This window comes from Trichechus manatus, unplaced genomic scaffold (genome assembly GCF_000243295.1).
Source record: "Trichechus manatus latirostris isolate Lorelei unplaced genomic scaffold, TriManLat1.0 scaffold00081, whole genome shotgun sequence".
Lineage (NCBI taxonomy): Eukaryota > Metazoa > Chordata > Mammalia > Sirenia > Trichechidae > Trichechus > Trichechus manatus.
In genome coordinates this window covers 8,836,312-8,853,958 of record NW_004444017.1, presented here as the reverse complement: position 1 = coordinate 8,853,958, position 17,647 = coordinate 8,836,312, and the positions used below count along the sequence as shown (strand labels likewise).

Here is a 17,647-nt window from a genome sequence, read left to right as displayed (position 1 = left end):
AGAATCACCCTCAGATATGAATGCATAAAGGATTAATAATGTTAGTGTTGGGGGAAGCCTATACACATGATTAAAATTTTAATTCAGTGCTCTGTCAGTGTTTTGTATAATCACTTTGTGTTTTATGCAAATAACAAAATTCTGTTTCTGGTAAAAAAAAAAACCGTTTGTTATTCTTCATTTTACATTGTTAAGTATCCTAGAGACAGACTATTAATAGATTTATCATAATTGAATCACTATGAGGAAAATAATAGAAAATCTGCTTACCGGCCGCTTAATATTGATGAGTTCATCTCATTTATGACAAGTTTCATTTAAAGCAAAATCAGTGCAGAAAATGTTATAATGAAATAAATAACAAAGTTATCTTTATTGTGAAGTCATATGACTCTACTTGATATTTAGGAAAGACTGACATCATCAAGATAAAGTGGAAAAGAATTATTGTGCCATTTCAATCTTATATCTTATTCTTTAAAATGTTAGATTTGCTTTACATGTAAATTTTACTTTTTCTAAAATAAAGTCATTTAGGTATTAAAAATGAACCAACTCTTCTAGCTTTTTCAACTTCTTCTAAATTATTAAAAGATTGTCTTAAGAATATTTCAAAACCATAAACAAAGGATCGCCATTCTAGTAAGGCCTTTAATATTTGAAGAATTTGAATTCTAAGGTAAATTTATGCCCAGAAATTTTCTCATTGGAAGTACAAAAGGGCTATAATATGACACCGTCTTAACAAGTAAAGGCATTATAGTAGAAGGTCTAGTTTGGGAGCATTTACAACTTTAGGCTGTTATCTTGAAAAAGTGTGTGTGTGTGTGTTTTTCCATTCTTAGAGTAAATAAACATCAGTAGACATTATAGATTGGTTACCTGTATTCTGTGAGCAAATCGAATAGTTACAGTTTTAGGATAAAAGAAACATGAACATTTCTCTTCATGTACAGCAGACAGTCCCAGAACAGTTTTAGTCTAAAGTGAAGTAAGGTGCAATATACTCATAGGTTCATTTTAAGCACTTATAGCTGAGAACTGATTTTGTACATTTTCAGCTGTCTGTATTTTTTCAAAAAAGTGTTAAATAGTCGTTTAAATGAAAGGAATCATGTAATTGGAATTATATACATAAATTGCAATATGAAAAGTTATATGCTGTCATTCTTACTGTCCTTCACTGCTTCTTTCCCCCTTTTTTCCTTTTTAATTTGATCTACCTCTGACAAAAAGCTAGAGGTCTTTTTGACATCCAGAGAAGCATAAAGATTATTTTGCATTGTATATATATATGTATGTATGTATGTGTGTATATATATGTATATATACACACACATTATATATGTAATATATAATATGTATATTATATATAATATACATAATATATAACAGGTATACACACATAATATATACTATATATAATATATAATATGTATATTATATTACATATAATGTACATAATATATAACATATATTGTGTGTGTATATATACACACACACATACATACATACATATATATATATGCATCATAAAGTTCAGTTCAAGTTAACTAACCTCCTAGCCCTCATAGCTCTGTTAAACATGTTTATCAGTGTGTGCATGAGAATAAGGATTTGCTTACGACATAAAACTTGGTGAGATTACTAATGACATAACTCACAGAATCAATATTCAGAGTGTTATTGACAGACAGACTGCAATACTACTAGGCTACCAACCTCTCTGAGCTCTTGGAATATCCTACATGATAAGAATATCTACCAAATATACACCAAAATTCACTAGAGACATGTAATTTGGGCTGAAAAAAAGTCACTAAAGTATAGAATAGATGAAACCCGGCTTAACAGGCATTTATGTGAGCAAGAGCTAGAGGAGTTGATGTTAGGCTTGATATATGAATTGACTGCTACAAAAATAAAAGTAAAATGAATGTAATCGGGCTGAATAACTTATAATAATAATAGCATTTGTTGTTACTAATGACTGTATTACAGACTGTGTTTTGATTTTATTTACAATCATGGTTTAATGACCAGATCTGAATGCAACATTTTAAGAGAAACACCAACAGTTTTTAAGTCTCAAAAGATAGAATAAGTGAATACTAAAGGGTCTGGCCCTGGTGGCACAATAGTTAAATGCTCAGCTGCTAACTGGATTGGCAGTTTAAGCTCACCCAGCAATTCTGTGGGAGAAAAACCTAGGAATCTGCTTTTGTGTGCCATCTAGCCGATATCTGACTCATAGCAATCCCGTGTGACAGAGTAAGACTGCCACATTGAGTTTTCTAGAGTACACCGTGGACTGCCAAAAGAACGAACAAATCTGTCTTGGAAGAAGTATAACTAGAATGCTCCTTAGAAGCAAGGATGGCGAGATTACGTGTCACATTCTTTGGACATGTTGTCAGGATGGATCTGTTCCTGGAGAAGAACATCATGCTTGATAAAGTAGAGGGTTAGCAAAAAAGAGGAAGACCCTCAACAAGATGGATTGACACAGTGGCTGCAACAGTGGGCTCAAACATAGCAGTGATTGTGAGGATGGCACAGAACTAGGCAGTGTTTTGTTTTGTTGTACATAGGGTTGCTATGAGTTGGAACCGACTCGATGGCACCTAATAATAGTAACAACAATCTATTTTTTTTTCCTCCGTAATATTTTTTTGTGTTTTTGGTGAAAATTTACACAACATATTAAGTTCCCATTTTCTAGTCTGTAATCTTAATGGGAACAGATTGTCAGGTCTCTTGCTGCTATGAGTTAGAAATACCTTTCTTATTCTTGACAGAATAGATAATACTTATAATTTTATAAACCAAAATTCTCTTCACTCTTAGATGCTAAATAAATGCAGTGCATACTGTTCTCAGTTACAAACATGTAGAACTTCTCCTAAAATATTGTTCAAATATACTGTATGAAGAAAAGGTTAAGGTTTGTAAGGTTTTTTTTTTTTTTTTTTTTTTTTTTTTGGTACCCACTTAAAACCACCAAGGTCAGCTTGGTGCTGTACACCAGCATAGTCCAATAGAAATATAATGCGAGTCACATACGTGATTAAAAAAAATCTTTTTGTAGCTACATTAAAAAAAAAAAGTAAAAGTGAAACAGGTAGAATTAATTTTAATAATTTTTATTTAACCTAATATATGCAAAATATTATTTCAGCGTATTGTCAATATAACAGTTATTGAGATATTTTTACATTCTTTTTTCTTATCACTTAGTCTTTGAAACTCAGCGTGTATTTTACATGTACAGAACATCTCAGTTGAGACCAGCCACTTTTCAAGTGTTCAATAGCCACATGTAGCCATTAACTACTGTTTCGGATAGCTTAGCTGTATGCTGTACTAGGTACTCAATTCATATATATATTTGGCCTATGTTACAGAATGTTAACTATGTTATGGAAACTAATTTTAAAATAGTATTTTTTTTTTTCCTACTTTGTTCTTTTATGTTTGCTTGTCCCATGGTCAGCGAACTCTTAAAAAATGGTGTATCAAGGTTCTCAGCTGGTGATATCTATATAGTTGGATAGCCCTTGTTGGCCATGTGACTATGTTTAAGAAAGCTGGAGTCTGAAAAGTTGGTAGTTGTGAACTGCTAGCTCTTAGGAGTTTTGGTTTGGACATACAGATTTCTTACGTGTGTCAGGAGTCCCCAGTTCCACCTTCAGGTTTGATGATTTGTTAGAAGGACTCACAGATCTCAGGAAAACTGTTATAGTCCTGGTTATGATTTATTATAGCAGAAATTACAAATTAAAATCAACAAAGAGAAAAAGGCAGATAGGGTGAAGTCCAGGAGAAACCAGGTGCAAGCTTCCAGTTGTCCTCTCCCACTGGAGCTGCATAGACCACGCTTAATTCCCCCAGCAGTGATGTGTGACAACATGCATTGCCAGCCACAGAATCACACCCAAGCCTTGGTGCCCAGGGTTTATACTGGGGGTCAGTCACGTAGGCATGGAGTGCCCATGACTGACTTTAGCTACTTAATTTAAGTCTCCAGCCTCCTCTGCAGAGATCAAACTAATACAGTGTGGCCAAAAGTCTCAGGCACACAAAAACATGTATTCCCCTTAAATCGTATATTGTTAACATAAAGTACCTGGTGAGGTCTGAGATCTCAGGAATACAAAGATATTCTTATCATGTAGAATATTCCAAGAGCTTAGAGGTTATCTTCTAGGTGCCAATCAAGGGCAAGTGCTTTCTTTGGAAGGTACAGGGTTGGAGCTCTCCAAGCCTGCTTAATTTAATGCACAGGGTGGATCTGGAGCCTTGCAAAGGAGGAATCTCTAGTGTAAAGATTTACAGAAGCAAAAGGGTAATTGAGATTGGCAATAGCTCAGTTTACCTTAAATATCTGATATCTGTAAACAAATGACGTGAATTACTGTCAGTGTGTTGTCATTGTTGCTGTTAGCTGCTGTTGAGTTGGCCCCAGATTCATGGGGACCCCAGGCACAATGAAACAAAATACTGCTTGGTCCTGTGCCATCCCCATGAACAGTTGCAGATTGGACTGTTGTGATCCATAGAGTTTTCATTGGCTGATTTTTTTTGAAAGTGGATTGCCAGGCCTTTTTTGCTAGCCTGTCTTAGTCTGGAAGTGCCACTGAAACCTGTTCAGCATCATAGCAACACACAAGCCTCCAGTGACAAACAGATGGTGGCTGTGCATGAGGTGTGTTGGCTGGAAATGGAAGGCAAGAAGTCTACCACTTAAAACTAAAAAAAAAAAAAAAAAAGGAAAAAGTTTCTTGTTGAAGTTGTTCAATAAAGTGTCAAGCATCATTCATTATCTACCCCCTTTTCCACCCCTCTTCATTTATGTCTGAAGATACTTCTGACTGGTTCCAATTTGATGATTGACATAGAATTTAAGCATCAAGATAGTGTTGATGTGTTTTTTATATTGGTGTTTAAAAAGCATATTTTAGGAAAATTTCCAAATCCTTCTAAATTGTATTGCTTAAAGTCATCATCTTTAGTTATGTGGAATTCCTGCTCTTCTAATGATGTCTAATAAGTGTAGCATTAATGAGAGAGGGTAGATCTTTTTAAAGAAGGAATTTGATTTTGTGATGTTTGGCAGAAGTGAGAATTGTTCATTATATCCCTGTTTTGAAGGTTTCTGATAAACCCAGAGTGATGTTTTTCTTGAGCAGTAAAATATTCACAGCTTTAATTTTTTGTTCATTCTGTTCTTTTAGGATTTTTCAAGCCACATTAAATTGATAGGATGAAAAAATTTAAGAGGCGGCTATCCCTCACGCTTCGAGGAAGCCAGACTATTGATGAATCATTGTCTGAATTGGCTGAACAAATGACTATTGAAGAAAACAGCAGCAAGGATAATGGTAAATATTTGGAGAGGGGGATGCTTCCTCCTTTAATTGCTTTATAAATTTACTTTTCAGATAAGTTCATAATAGTTTCCATTTGTTTATTTCTCTTTTTCATTACTTGGTTTCTTAGGAAATTGCTTTTTTATTCTTAACTCCTGCACCTGGTCTCTAACCCTGATAAATTCTTCTACTCTATATATCTGTTTTTCACTGGTTATAAAATAAGGATACATTGTATAATACTTGTATAATGTTTCTCTAATTATTAATAGCTTTTATAAAATTAGTATTTAAATATTTTTTGTTTTTCTTATAACCTAAGTTAATATAGCTTAAAAGTACATAGGATGTTTTTGGAATTCCTGTTTGTGGCTTCATCATAGTGTTAAAACATTGGGTATGCATATTGACTATCCACATAAATGACAAGGTTCAGCACATGAGTGAATCTTACTATTTTCTTATTTTATATTTACTACAGAGTGTCTCCACAGTATTGAGAGCTCTTACAGTGGGTAGGCATATAATGTTTCACGTGTTTGACAGTGCTTTTTACAACATAAAATAGTAGTACACAGATGTTAATGTATAAAATAACAAGTGCTTGTTAAATTGAGTGGATTAAAATGCAAAATCTTGATGAAATTTTTAGAACAAGGCTACATATTCAAAGGGTAAATAGTACTAGGGATGTCATAATAAAAGCAGGAAGGAAGGAGCTCACATGAATGGCTGCCACTGTGTCATGATGTGCAGATCATCTGGCAAGCCCTCCTTGCCTGTGCCTGAAATCCTGCTGTTAGAGATTTGTGGCAGTGGGTGAAAGCATGGGTACCTCTACTCTCCTGTTGAATGTGAGTGCCTGTGTTGTGAGAGAGGAAAACTGTAGTGGAAAGGGCTCTGGACTTTGAGTTAAAAATCATAGGTTGAGATTTGAGCTCTGCCACTTTTAATTGTGTGACTCTGGTAAGTCATTTATCCTACCTGAGCTTCAGTTTCCTTATTTGTTTTCCTCAGAAGGGTCATTTACCCAAGGTTACCTGGCGGTTGTTGGCAGAGCTAATACATTAGAACCTAGATTTCTTCGCTTCAGAGTCTACAGCGTTACACTTACTGTGTTGTAACCTCTTTGTTTTTTTAAGGCTTTCCTTTACAGCTACTGTTTTTAAACATTGGAGGAGGAGAGAGAAAAGGCCTTAGTAGGAAATTTAAAATGATAATTTAGACATGATTTACTTATATGCAGGAAGGAAAAAATGTACATTTGGGTCAAATCTCAAAGATGATTTTGTAATGTCTTACTTTTATTCCTCTTGCCAGAGGATCTCTTCTGTATGTATAGAACAAAATCCTTAATTCTCTTAGGTTATCCAAACCTCGTTGAATTCTTGGTATTAATTAAGCCCACCGTGCTCATTCTCATGATAGAAGAGTCTTGCCAGTATGTTTGCCAGTGATGTTGAAGAGTAAAATCAGCACAGTATACATCTTGATGGGTGGTTTCTGGGACACATTCCTAATGGATATTTGACTACAAGACAAACCTCTCCTTTAAAAAAAAAAAAGAATGTGACTCAAAGAAAGGGAACATAATATTTGGAGAGCTAATTAATATTTTAAATTAATTACATATTTGCTGGAATATGTTAGTATTAACTGACTTAAAACATGCTTAATTTGTGACAAATGGTCAAATGTTGAAAGTATTTAATTTTTTTTCGAGTCAAATTTATTGGATATATTGTTTACTATATTAAAATTTTGTTATAATAATAACTTTTAATAGGTAGTGAAGAAGAGAAAATAGGAGCTCTGTTGAGTTTTTTTTTTACTTGAGTTACTTGAAATCATACTTGAAGATGTTATAATAGACATCGGTGCCTCTTGGGTTGCAGAGATTACTGGTAGGATAGGCAGCCTCTGAGTTATAATCTGCTTTTACTTATTCCCTGCGTGAAACAACACATGAATTTAATCAACAGCTTTGACGAGAGATTCTATACCTTTTTGGTCAGCACAGATGATTAAGCCCTGGACTACTAACCAAAAGGTTAGTGGTTCAAATCCACCCAGAGGTGCCTTGAAAGTAAGGCCTGGATATCTGCTACTGAAAGGTCACAGCCTTGAAAACCGTATGGTGTGTAGTTCTACTCTGCATACATGGGGTCGCTACAAATTGGAATTGACTCAGTGGCATCTAACAACAATAGCAAACAACATCAGTGCCTTTTAGCAGGTTCCAACACATTCATTCTTTGTGGAGTTTATCTCAGAGCTTAAAAATCTCCTAAGATAGGTGGCACACACAGTCCATGTCTGAATGATTAGCTCACCTAACTACGTATATGGTTTAATGAATGGGAAGTGGTATACCAGAGTAGACTTTTTTTTCCTAATAACTGTAATTGCTGAGTAACTCAAAAATTTTTTTTTTCTTGTAAAATATATATAGCAAAACATATGCCATTTCACCTGTTTTTACTTGGATAATTCAGTGACATTAAGTACATTCACCATGTTGTGTAACCATCACCACTGTTGGTTTCCAGATTTTTTCATCACTCTGAATAGAAACTCAGTATTCCTTAAGCAATAACTCCCTATTCTCCCTCCACTTCCCCTTGTAACCACTAATAAACTTTTGTCTTTGTGCACTGGCCTATTCTAGATATTTCATATAAGTGGGATCATATAATATTTATCCTTTTGTGTTTAACTTATTTCGCTCAGCATAATGTTTTCCAGGTTCATCCATGTCATAGCATGTATCAGAAGTTAATTTCTCTTTATGGCTGAATAATATTATATGTATATGCCACATTTTGTTTATCCATTCATCTGTTGATAGACACGGGTTGTTTCTACCTTTTGGCTATTGTGAATAATGCTGCAGTGAACATTGGTGTACAGGGGTCAAATGTTTGAATCCTTGATTTTAATTCTTTTGAGTATATATCTAAGAGTGGAATTGCTGGGGCCACCATGAGCCAGAATCTACTCCATGGCAACTAATAACAAAAACAACAATGATAATTCTATGTTTAACTTTTTGAGGAACCACTGAACTGTTTTCCATAGTGGTCGCACCATTTAGCACCATTTTATATTCCCACCAGCAATGGATGAGGGTTCCAGTTTCTCCACATCCTCACCAACACTTGTTATTTTCCATTTTTCTGATGATAGCTGTCATCGTGGGGTGAAGGGTATGTCATTGTGGTTTTGATTTGCATTTTCCTAATGACATTGAACATCTTTTCATGTGCCTGTTAGCCATTTGTGCATCTTCTTTAGAGAAGTGTCTATTCAAGTCCGTTGCCCATTGTTGATTGATTTGTCTTTTTGTTGTTGAGTTATAGGAGTTCTTTATATATCCTGGATTCAAACTCTATCAGATGCATGGTTCTCAAATATTTTCTCCCATTCTGCAGGTTGTCTTTTCAACTTTGTTAATAAATCCAGTAGACTCTACTTTTTAAATGATCTTTTCACTTAATGATGTAATCAGTTTATGAAGCAAAATTGATCCTTGACTAACAGCTATATATTGACAAGGCTAGCTTAAGAAGTAGGAGGGTTATTTTTTATATTTCTCTTAGTAAAGTGCCTTTGATCTCCCTTATTCAGTCATATTCATGAAAATATCTTATTACTCTTGCATTCTAATAGGCAGGTGGTTCAGATGCACACACTCGAACACATTGAATGGGGAAGGACACATTTGTGGGGTAAAACTATAAATATATTTTAGAAAAGTTACAATGTGTATGATCTTTTTGGTTATACACACATGCAAATATAACTCTCACTCATACATTTTCTACCTCTATCCAAATAGAATTTGAAGTATTATCTCTGTCATTTTGATAACTGTGTCATACTATGAAGGCCTTAATTCAGTTGTAAGTGTCTAATTCACATTGGAAACTTATCTACATAAGCTAGTTTGTTTGCACATTGACAGGTTGATTGAACTCACGGAAAGAAGAATACTAAATTTATGTTCAGACTCGATGGCAGCTAACAATAATAACGTGTTAAAAATAAGTCGAAAGTTTATAAACTTGGCTGATTTAAGCATACTGACCTTAATACAGTTTTAGCTCAATACGATACGTAATTTTTGCAGAAGATTTTACAAACTAGAATGTAAGAAATATTATTTCTAAAGTACCTGCAAGGAAAAAGAATTCTGAGCACACTAGATTTCTGTTTAATAACTGAGAATGTATTGAGTATTTAATTTTTAAAAAATTCAAAAATTTATTCATCTCACTTCCTCAGAAAGTTAAATATAGAATTACCATATGACCCAGTAATCCCACTACTAGGGATATAGTCAAAAGAATTGAAACAGGTAATCAAACAAACTTTATTATATGCTGTGTTATCCCATTGTGTTTGTTTATTATGCCACTGTTCATGTAACTATTAATGTAACTATGTTAAAGCGATCAACTGCTAACAGAAAGGCTGGTGGTTCGAAACCACGAGCGGCTCCGCGGGAGAAAGATGTGGCAGTCTGCTGCCGTAGAGATTTACAGACTTGGAAATCCTATGGGGTCTCGATGAGTCAGTCGAGTCGACAACAGTGGGTTTGGTTTTTGGTTTTATTTATGTGGAAACAGACAGTGGAGAAACTGAATATTATCAGTCAAGACAGAGCTGGGGCTGACTGAGGAACAGACCATCAGTTGCTTCTGTGCCAGGTTCAAGTTGAAGATGAAAATGAAAGCAAGCCCACAAGAGCCAAAGTACAACCTTGAATACACCCCACCTGAATTTAGAGACCATCTCAAGAATTGATTTGACACATGGAACACTAATGACCAAAGGCCAGAAGAGTTGTAGGAGGACATCACACATGAAGAAAATGAAAGGCCATTGAAAACACAGGAAAGAAGGAAAAGACCAAAATGGATGTCAGAAGACTCTGAAACTTGCTCTTAAGCACAGAGTAGCTAAAGTAAATGGAAGAAATGATGAAGTAAAAGAGCTGAACGGAAGATTTCAAAGGGCGGCTCGAGAATACAAGATGTAAAGTATTATGATGAGATGTTCAAAGACCTGGAGTTAGGAAACCAAAAGAGAAGAACAACGTTGACATTTCTCAAACTGAAAGAACTAAAGAGAAAATTAGAGCCTTGAGTTGCATTACTGAAGGATTCTATGGGCAAAAAATTGAATCATGCAGGAACCATCAAAAGAAGATAGAAGGAATATATAGAGTCAGCTGTAGCAAAAAGAATTGGTTGATGTTCAACCATTTTAGGAGTTAGCATATGATTAAGGACTGCTAATACTGAAGGAAGAAGTTCAAGTTGAGCTGAAGACTTTGGCAAAGAACAAGGCTCCAGCAATTGACAGAATACCAGTTGAGATGGATGCAACGCTGTAAGCACTTAACTCATCTATGTCAAGAAATTTGGAAGGCAGCTACCTGGCAAGCTCCATATTCCAAAGAAAAGGCAATCAAGTGGAATGTGGAAGTTATTTAACAATATCATTAATGTCACATGTTAGCAAAATTTTGCTGGAGATAATTCAAAAACGACTGCAGTCATACATCGACAGAAGTTCAAGCCCAATTCAGAAGAGGATGTGAAATAAGGGATAACATTGCTGATGTCAGATGGATCTTGGCATAGGATATCAGAAAGTTTACTTGTGTTTTATTGACTATGCAGAAGCTTTCTCAACTGTGTGGATGATAACAAATTATGGATAACATTACAAAGAATGAGAGTTCCAGAACACTTAATTGTGCTCATGCAGAACCTGTACGTGGATCAAGAGGCAATCAGTTGATCAGAACAAGGGGATACTGTGTGGTTCCAAATTGGAAAAGATTGTGGCAGGGTTGTATCCTTTCTTTTTACTTATTCCACCTGTATGCTGAACAAGTAATCTGAGAAGCTTTACTATGTGAAAAAGAACATGACATCAGATTAGAGGAAGACTCATTAACAACCTGCAATATGCAGATGATGCAACTTTGCTTGCTGAAAATGAAGACGACTTGGAGCACTTACTGATGAAGATCATTATGTCCTTCATTATGGATTAAACCTGAATATGAGGAAAGCGAAAATCCTCACAACTTGACCGTTGAACAACATCATGATAAATGGAGAAAAAAATGAAATTGTCAAAGATTTCATTCTGTTTGGATCAACAGTCAATGTCCTTGGAAGCAGTAGTTAGGAAATCAAACGACGTATTGCATTAGGCAAATTTGCTGCAAAAGACCTCTTTAAAGTTTTAAAAAGCAGAGATGTCACTTTGATAAAATAGGTGTGCCTGACCCAAGCCATGATGTTTTCAGTCACCTCATATGATGCAAAAGCTGGACAGTGAAAATGGGTAACAAAAGAAGAGTCGATGAATTTGAATTGTAGTGTTGTTAAGGAATATTGAATATACTGTGGACTGCCAGAGAATGAACAAATTAGTCTTAGGAGAAATATAACCAGAATGTTCCTTAGTAGTGAAGATGGCGAGACTTTGTCTTGCTTACTTTGGACACGTCATCAGGAAATACCAATAGCTAGAAAAGGACACCATGTTGGTAAAATGTTTCTGCTTGGTTAAAGGTCTGTGATTTTTATATTAAAAATCCCAAATTTGGAGGAGTAAATTTTAGCTCTGTTTTGATCTGTGGTTAAGTACTTCTGTTTTATTCACTAATTGACATACCTTTTTGAATGTCTAGCAGATAAACTCTTTCAGACTAGTGCCATGTCTTTTATAGTGTAGAGCATGCGTCATCATGGAGATGGGCACATAGTAGGCAGTCAGTAAATGTAGAACTAGTATGGAAGCAATCTTGAAGATAAAATAAGCAGATGGATCAAATATCAGTGAGTTTTTATTAGTAGTTTTGTGATTACTAACCGAGTTTGATTATAATTTATTAGACCAACCTCAAATATAAAAACAATGTGTATTTATTTTCTGTAAGTACATTCTCATAGGAATCATTTTAATTCTAGTGCTTTGTGTGGATAGTTAAAGAAATGAGGTTAAATATAAAGACTTCTCTTATAATGTTTTGCTTTGTTTTCTGTTTTGCTTTCTTTATCCTTCTCATGTGATCCTGGATCTTGGGCTGTTAATGGAATGATACTTGAATACTGTGAACCACAGAACCTATTGTGAAGAATGGCAGGCCACCAACGTCTCACAGTATGCATTCCTTCCTCCACCAGTACACAGGGTCTTTCAAGAAGCCCCCATTGCGGAGACCACACAGCGTTATTGGAGGAAGCCTTGGCTCCTTCATGGCAATGCCCAGAAATGGAAGCAGATTAGGTAATTTGATTATTTAACCTTCTGATTGTAATTCATTTATATATTTAGGTTTTCATTATATGGAAGTCAGCCAACCTTGTTGTCCAGTTTCTCTTGTCAGATAGGTGAGGATAGGAGCAATAACAGAAAGAAGAAAGGTTATAGAGAGATAGTAATGTTCACACTTCAGAAATCTCATATTTGAAAACCTGTCTGCCAAGAAGGAAACAAAAACACTTAAGAGATGGATACCAGATTTCAAGATGAATGGCTCCTTGGGATGGTGTTTAACTTAAGGTCATACCTTAGTAACCCTAGAGATCATCACAATATTACAGCCCAGTGTAATAATTAGTATATATTTTTATCACCTGAGTTGTGATATCACTCTGTCCTTTCAAAAACACATATCTGCAAGTTTCTGTTCTGTTTATTTATTTATTTATTTTGATGATATTTATTTCTGAAGTTCCTGAGGGTTTTAGTCATCTGCTTACCTTATATGCTTACTCTTGCCATGGTAAATTATTTCCTCACATGTTTCATTAATTTTGGAGTATGAGCTTATTTTCACTGAAATTTTATATATGGGAAACTTGTGCAGCCATTATCCCTACAGGAGAAACCTTACAGAAAGGTTTTCTTTTGTATACCTCTACCAGTGGTGTGCTGGAGCTGACTAACACTGGAAAGATGATTGTTGAATTTTCAGCAGTTTTGTAGGCTGGTTGTTAAATATAGCCATTATTAAAATTTAAATTATATAAACATACAATTAAGTACGTTAAATTAAAAGCAGAGGTAGTAAATACTCTAAACTCATTATTTCCTAATTATTTCACTGTTATCTATGCTTTCAAAGTTATTTATTTCTGTTGTATCTGTATATTCAAATACTTCATAATTGTGCTACTGCACATTTCTTCCCAACTACATGTTCAGTTGGAATCGACTCGATAACAACTGGTTTGGTTTTGTTTTTTTAAACATCTTCTGTGATGTCATGGTGGTAGCTTGAAATCCCATGGAGGGAGTATTTACACCACAGAAATCAGAAAACAGTACAGATTGGAGCTTGACTTGACTACAGGGCTTAACTACAGATCAGGGTTGATTGTCTAGACCAGGCGTTGGCAGACTCTTTCTAAAGGGCCGCGTAGTAAATGTTTTTGGCTTTGTGGGTCACATATGGTCTCTGTTGCAGTATCCTTCTTTTATTTTATAATCCTTTAGAAATGCAAAAACCATTTTAGCCTCAGTGGTCATACAAAAACAGGCCACATGTGCTGACCCCTGGTCTAGACTTAAGAAATTGATATTGAAAATGTTAGTAGTACATTAAAAGTATGCGTGCCTGTAGCTGTTACATTGTGAATGGCACAAGAATTAAGCAAATAAATATTCTTTAAGTACATAAAAGACACTATTACTTGATTCAGGAAAGAAGTTACTCACACGTTTGACAAACAAGTGAAGTTCTGACAGAAGCCTTCATTGTTTTACTTCTATCTTAGTTGTTAACCAAAATGAAAATATCAACCAATAGTCTCATCAGAACTACACTTGTTTGTTAATGACAATTCCTTGGTTGAGTCAGATGGTACTCAAGTGTTTATTCATAGTCTGAGATTAATAAGCTTTCTGTGTAGTCTTTGTGTGATAGGGCAAACTTTTTTTTAACAGTCTGCTCTTTACTGAAAATGTAGCACTTTGAGAGTTGTGCTTTTTATATGGGAGGTTCTCATTTCTAACTCAGACACCCAAGGCTTTATGACTTATCCAAGTGCGGCAGCTAAACCCAGGCACCTTCTTACCAAGATCAGCAAACCCTCCCAAGAAAGTGACAGAGTCAATTTAAACATAACAGCTTTGGTTTTTCAGTTCTCTCTTTGTTTTGTGCTTCCTGGGGATTGCCCACACTTTCTTGCAAACTCAGCTATGCATTTAAAAGTATTATTATGTTTTGTACAGCATTTCCTTGGGGAAGGAAGATTTTCAGATTTCGCTAGAAATTGAAGGCATACTTAAATTATCTTTAACCTGTTAAAAATGTGACAAAAAAGAATACATCTCCTCAGATGTGTCTGATACCAAATTTTCACGTTAGGAATCAATCACCAACATACTGACTTTTGCTGCTAAGTTAATTTTTACTCAGATCTCAGCATAAACTTTCTCCAGACATCTCTGTTTAATTGCAGTGTATCCTTAAATTACATAGTGAGCTGTTGAAAACCATTATGATTTTCAGCTATTTATCAGCACGAATAGGAATTTTCTCAATCTTGTGTCACCAAGACAAAAACGGCATGAAACAGCATGATGTTTTTTGAGGAATGAATAATTGCATATAACATATAGAGAGGATAATGGCAAGAGATGTGTTTGAGATCTACCATTTGTTTCTGGCAAACTGCTCTTGCTAGACGATTTAGAGGATGATTAACAGTTGCAAATATATGACCAAGTATACAAGAATACAGGTTTGTTTTTAATATTCTCAAATGGAATTAATCTCCCTTGTCTGTACTTCCTTTAACTGTTATCTATATTAAAACATATGCCATACCCCACATTTTATTTTAATTTGAACATGTTTTTGCCTCCAATGGATTTTTGAGCTTTTGGAGGTCAGAAAATTGATTTTGTAGTTCTTATACAAAGTAGATATTCAGTGAAAAAATTTTGAATTTTTTTTAAGACTTTAGGGTGAGAGGAGAAAAGCCACATTATCAGCTTTTAAAAAGTTTTTTAAAAGACTATCCAAAGAACTAGCTCCACTTGACATGTAGAGGCAGTGACACTTTATTTAATAGAAAGAATACTAAACTAAATTAGAAACAAAAGACCAGGTTTCTATTCCAGTTCTGCTGGAAGCTCTGTGACCATTGCAAAATCATTTGATCTTCCAGAGTGTCAGTTCCCAGATCTGGAAGATGAGAGAACTGACTAAATAATCTTGAAGTATTATTTCCAGTCTATAATTTTATTACTCAACTCTTGATAGAATTGTTTGGTAGTTTTTCCCATAATTTTTTGTAATCTGAGAGTGTAAAAGGATTCCTTAATACTATTTTAAGCTTTGTGAATTATGTTTTGATCTATTAACTGCATAATCTGTGGCACCCAGAATGTAAAAGGTTTTTTATGCTGTGATGTTTATATGTCAGCTCTCTACCTCTTACCTATGCTAAAGATAAACTACATGATATTGTAGCATATACTACATCTCTTTTAAGATAGATGATGATTGATTTCTTGTTACAGATATTGTTCATGAAAATTTAAAAATGGGGTCAGATGGTGAGAGTGATCAAGCTTCTGGGACATCATCTGATGAAGTCCAGTCCCCTACAGGTGTTTGTCTTAGAAATCGTATACATAGACGAATCTCAATGGAGGTAACCATTTTTAAAATATAAATATGCATGTGTGTGCGCTTGTGTATGTAAACAAACGCACACACATATCAAATAGAGCAAATACACATTTGAAATTTTTCATGAAGGCGAATGACACTTGTTTATTTTTCCTTCTTTAGGATTTAAATAAGCGATTATCATTGCCTGCAGATATCAGAATACCTGATGGATATCTTGAAAAGTTGCAGATAAACAGCCCACCATTTGATCAACCAATGAGTCGACGGTCTCGTAGAGCTTCTTTAGTAAGTTTTCAGTGTTCTATACTACACTATCAGATCTGCTTGTTTGATTTTTCTAGGTGTTCTTGTTAGTTGCCATCAAGTCAGTTTCAACTCATGGCAACCCCATGTGTGCAGAGTAGAACTGCTCCATAGGGTTTTCAATGCTGTGACCATTTGGAAGCAGACTGCCAGGCCTGTCTTCTGAGGTGCCTCTGGGTGGGTTTGAACCACCAGTCTTCTGGCTCGTAGTCAAGCACTTAACTGTGCCACCCAAGCAAATTAATTTTTGTGTTTAATTTTTGAGTAGGTAAATTGTATTCTGTTGCCCTCAAGATTTTATTAATTTTTCATCGTTAAGGATTTAAAGATATGTACTGGAATAGAATTGAAGCTACAGTATGTTTTATTTTTGATAAAGTTTATTGATATATGCTAGATGTACAGATCATAAACCCTAGTGGTGTAGAGGTTAAGAGCTCCAGCTGCCAACCAAAAGGTCAGCAGTTCGAATCCACCAGGTGCTCCTTGGAAACCCTGTGGGGCACTTCTACTGTGTCTTATAAGGTCGCTGTGAGTCAGAATCGACTCAGTGGCAGTGGGTTCTGTACACGTAAAAAAAAACAAAAACCAAACCCGTTGCCATCGAGGTGATTCCGACTCATAGCGACCCTACAGGACAGAGTAGAACTGCCCCATAGGGTTTCCAAGTAGCTCCTGGTGGATTCGAACTGCTGACCTTTTGGTTAGCAGCCGTAGCTCTTAACCACTACGACACCCTGGTTTCCAAAAAAAACCTATTGCCGTCGAGTTGATTCCGACTCATAGTGACCCTGTAGGACAGAGTAGAACTGCCCCATAGGGTTTCCAAGGGGCGGCTGATCGATTAAAACTGTTGACTTTTTGTTTAGCAGCCCAGCTTGTAACCACTGTGCCACCAGGACAAATATGTACTAGGTATGCAAATATATATAATATAATATATAAGATATACCGAAAAATATACAAACCATTATTGTGCATCTCTGAATTTTTGGAGCATTAACATACCTGTGTAACCAGTACCCAGATGAATAAAAGAACATTCCAAAAATTCCAGAAGCCACCTTTTGCCACCTTTCTGTTCACTTTCTCAGCTGTAGCCATTATCCCTGCCTTCTAATGCCATAGATTAGTTTTACCCACATGTGTCATGCTATTTGATTATATTATTTTTATAGTATGTTTTAATATCTGGAAGAACTTTTTAAAATCCTCATTCACATACACGTTCTTATTTATTTTTTAAATGTTTCAATACACTTTTCTGATTATTCTTATTTAAACTTTTTGAATTTTATATAAT

The 17,647-nt window shown here is 35.1% G+C and overlaps 1 protein-coding gene across 1 annotated transcript in view; it reads left to right on the top strand.

Moving 5' to 3' along the window:
• CDK17 (cyclin dependent kinase 17) overlaps positions 1–17,647 on the top strand; it is a 131,252-nt gene that overhangs the window by 81,462 nt on the left and 32,143 nt on the right. The window contains exons 2-5 of the mRNA XM_004381244.2: positions 5,235–5,381; positions 12,516–12,680; positions 15,927–16,060; positions 16,201–16,326. Coding sequence (XP_004381301.1) covers positions 5,264–5,381; positions 12,516–12,680; positions 15,927–16,060; positions 16,201–16,326 — 543 coding nt within the window. The 5' untranslated portion in view covers positions 5,235–5,263. The remainder of the gene's footprint in view (positions 1–5,234; positions 5,382–12,515; positions 12,681–15,926; positions 16,061–16,200; positions 16,327–17,647) is intronic.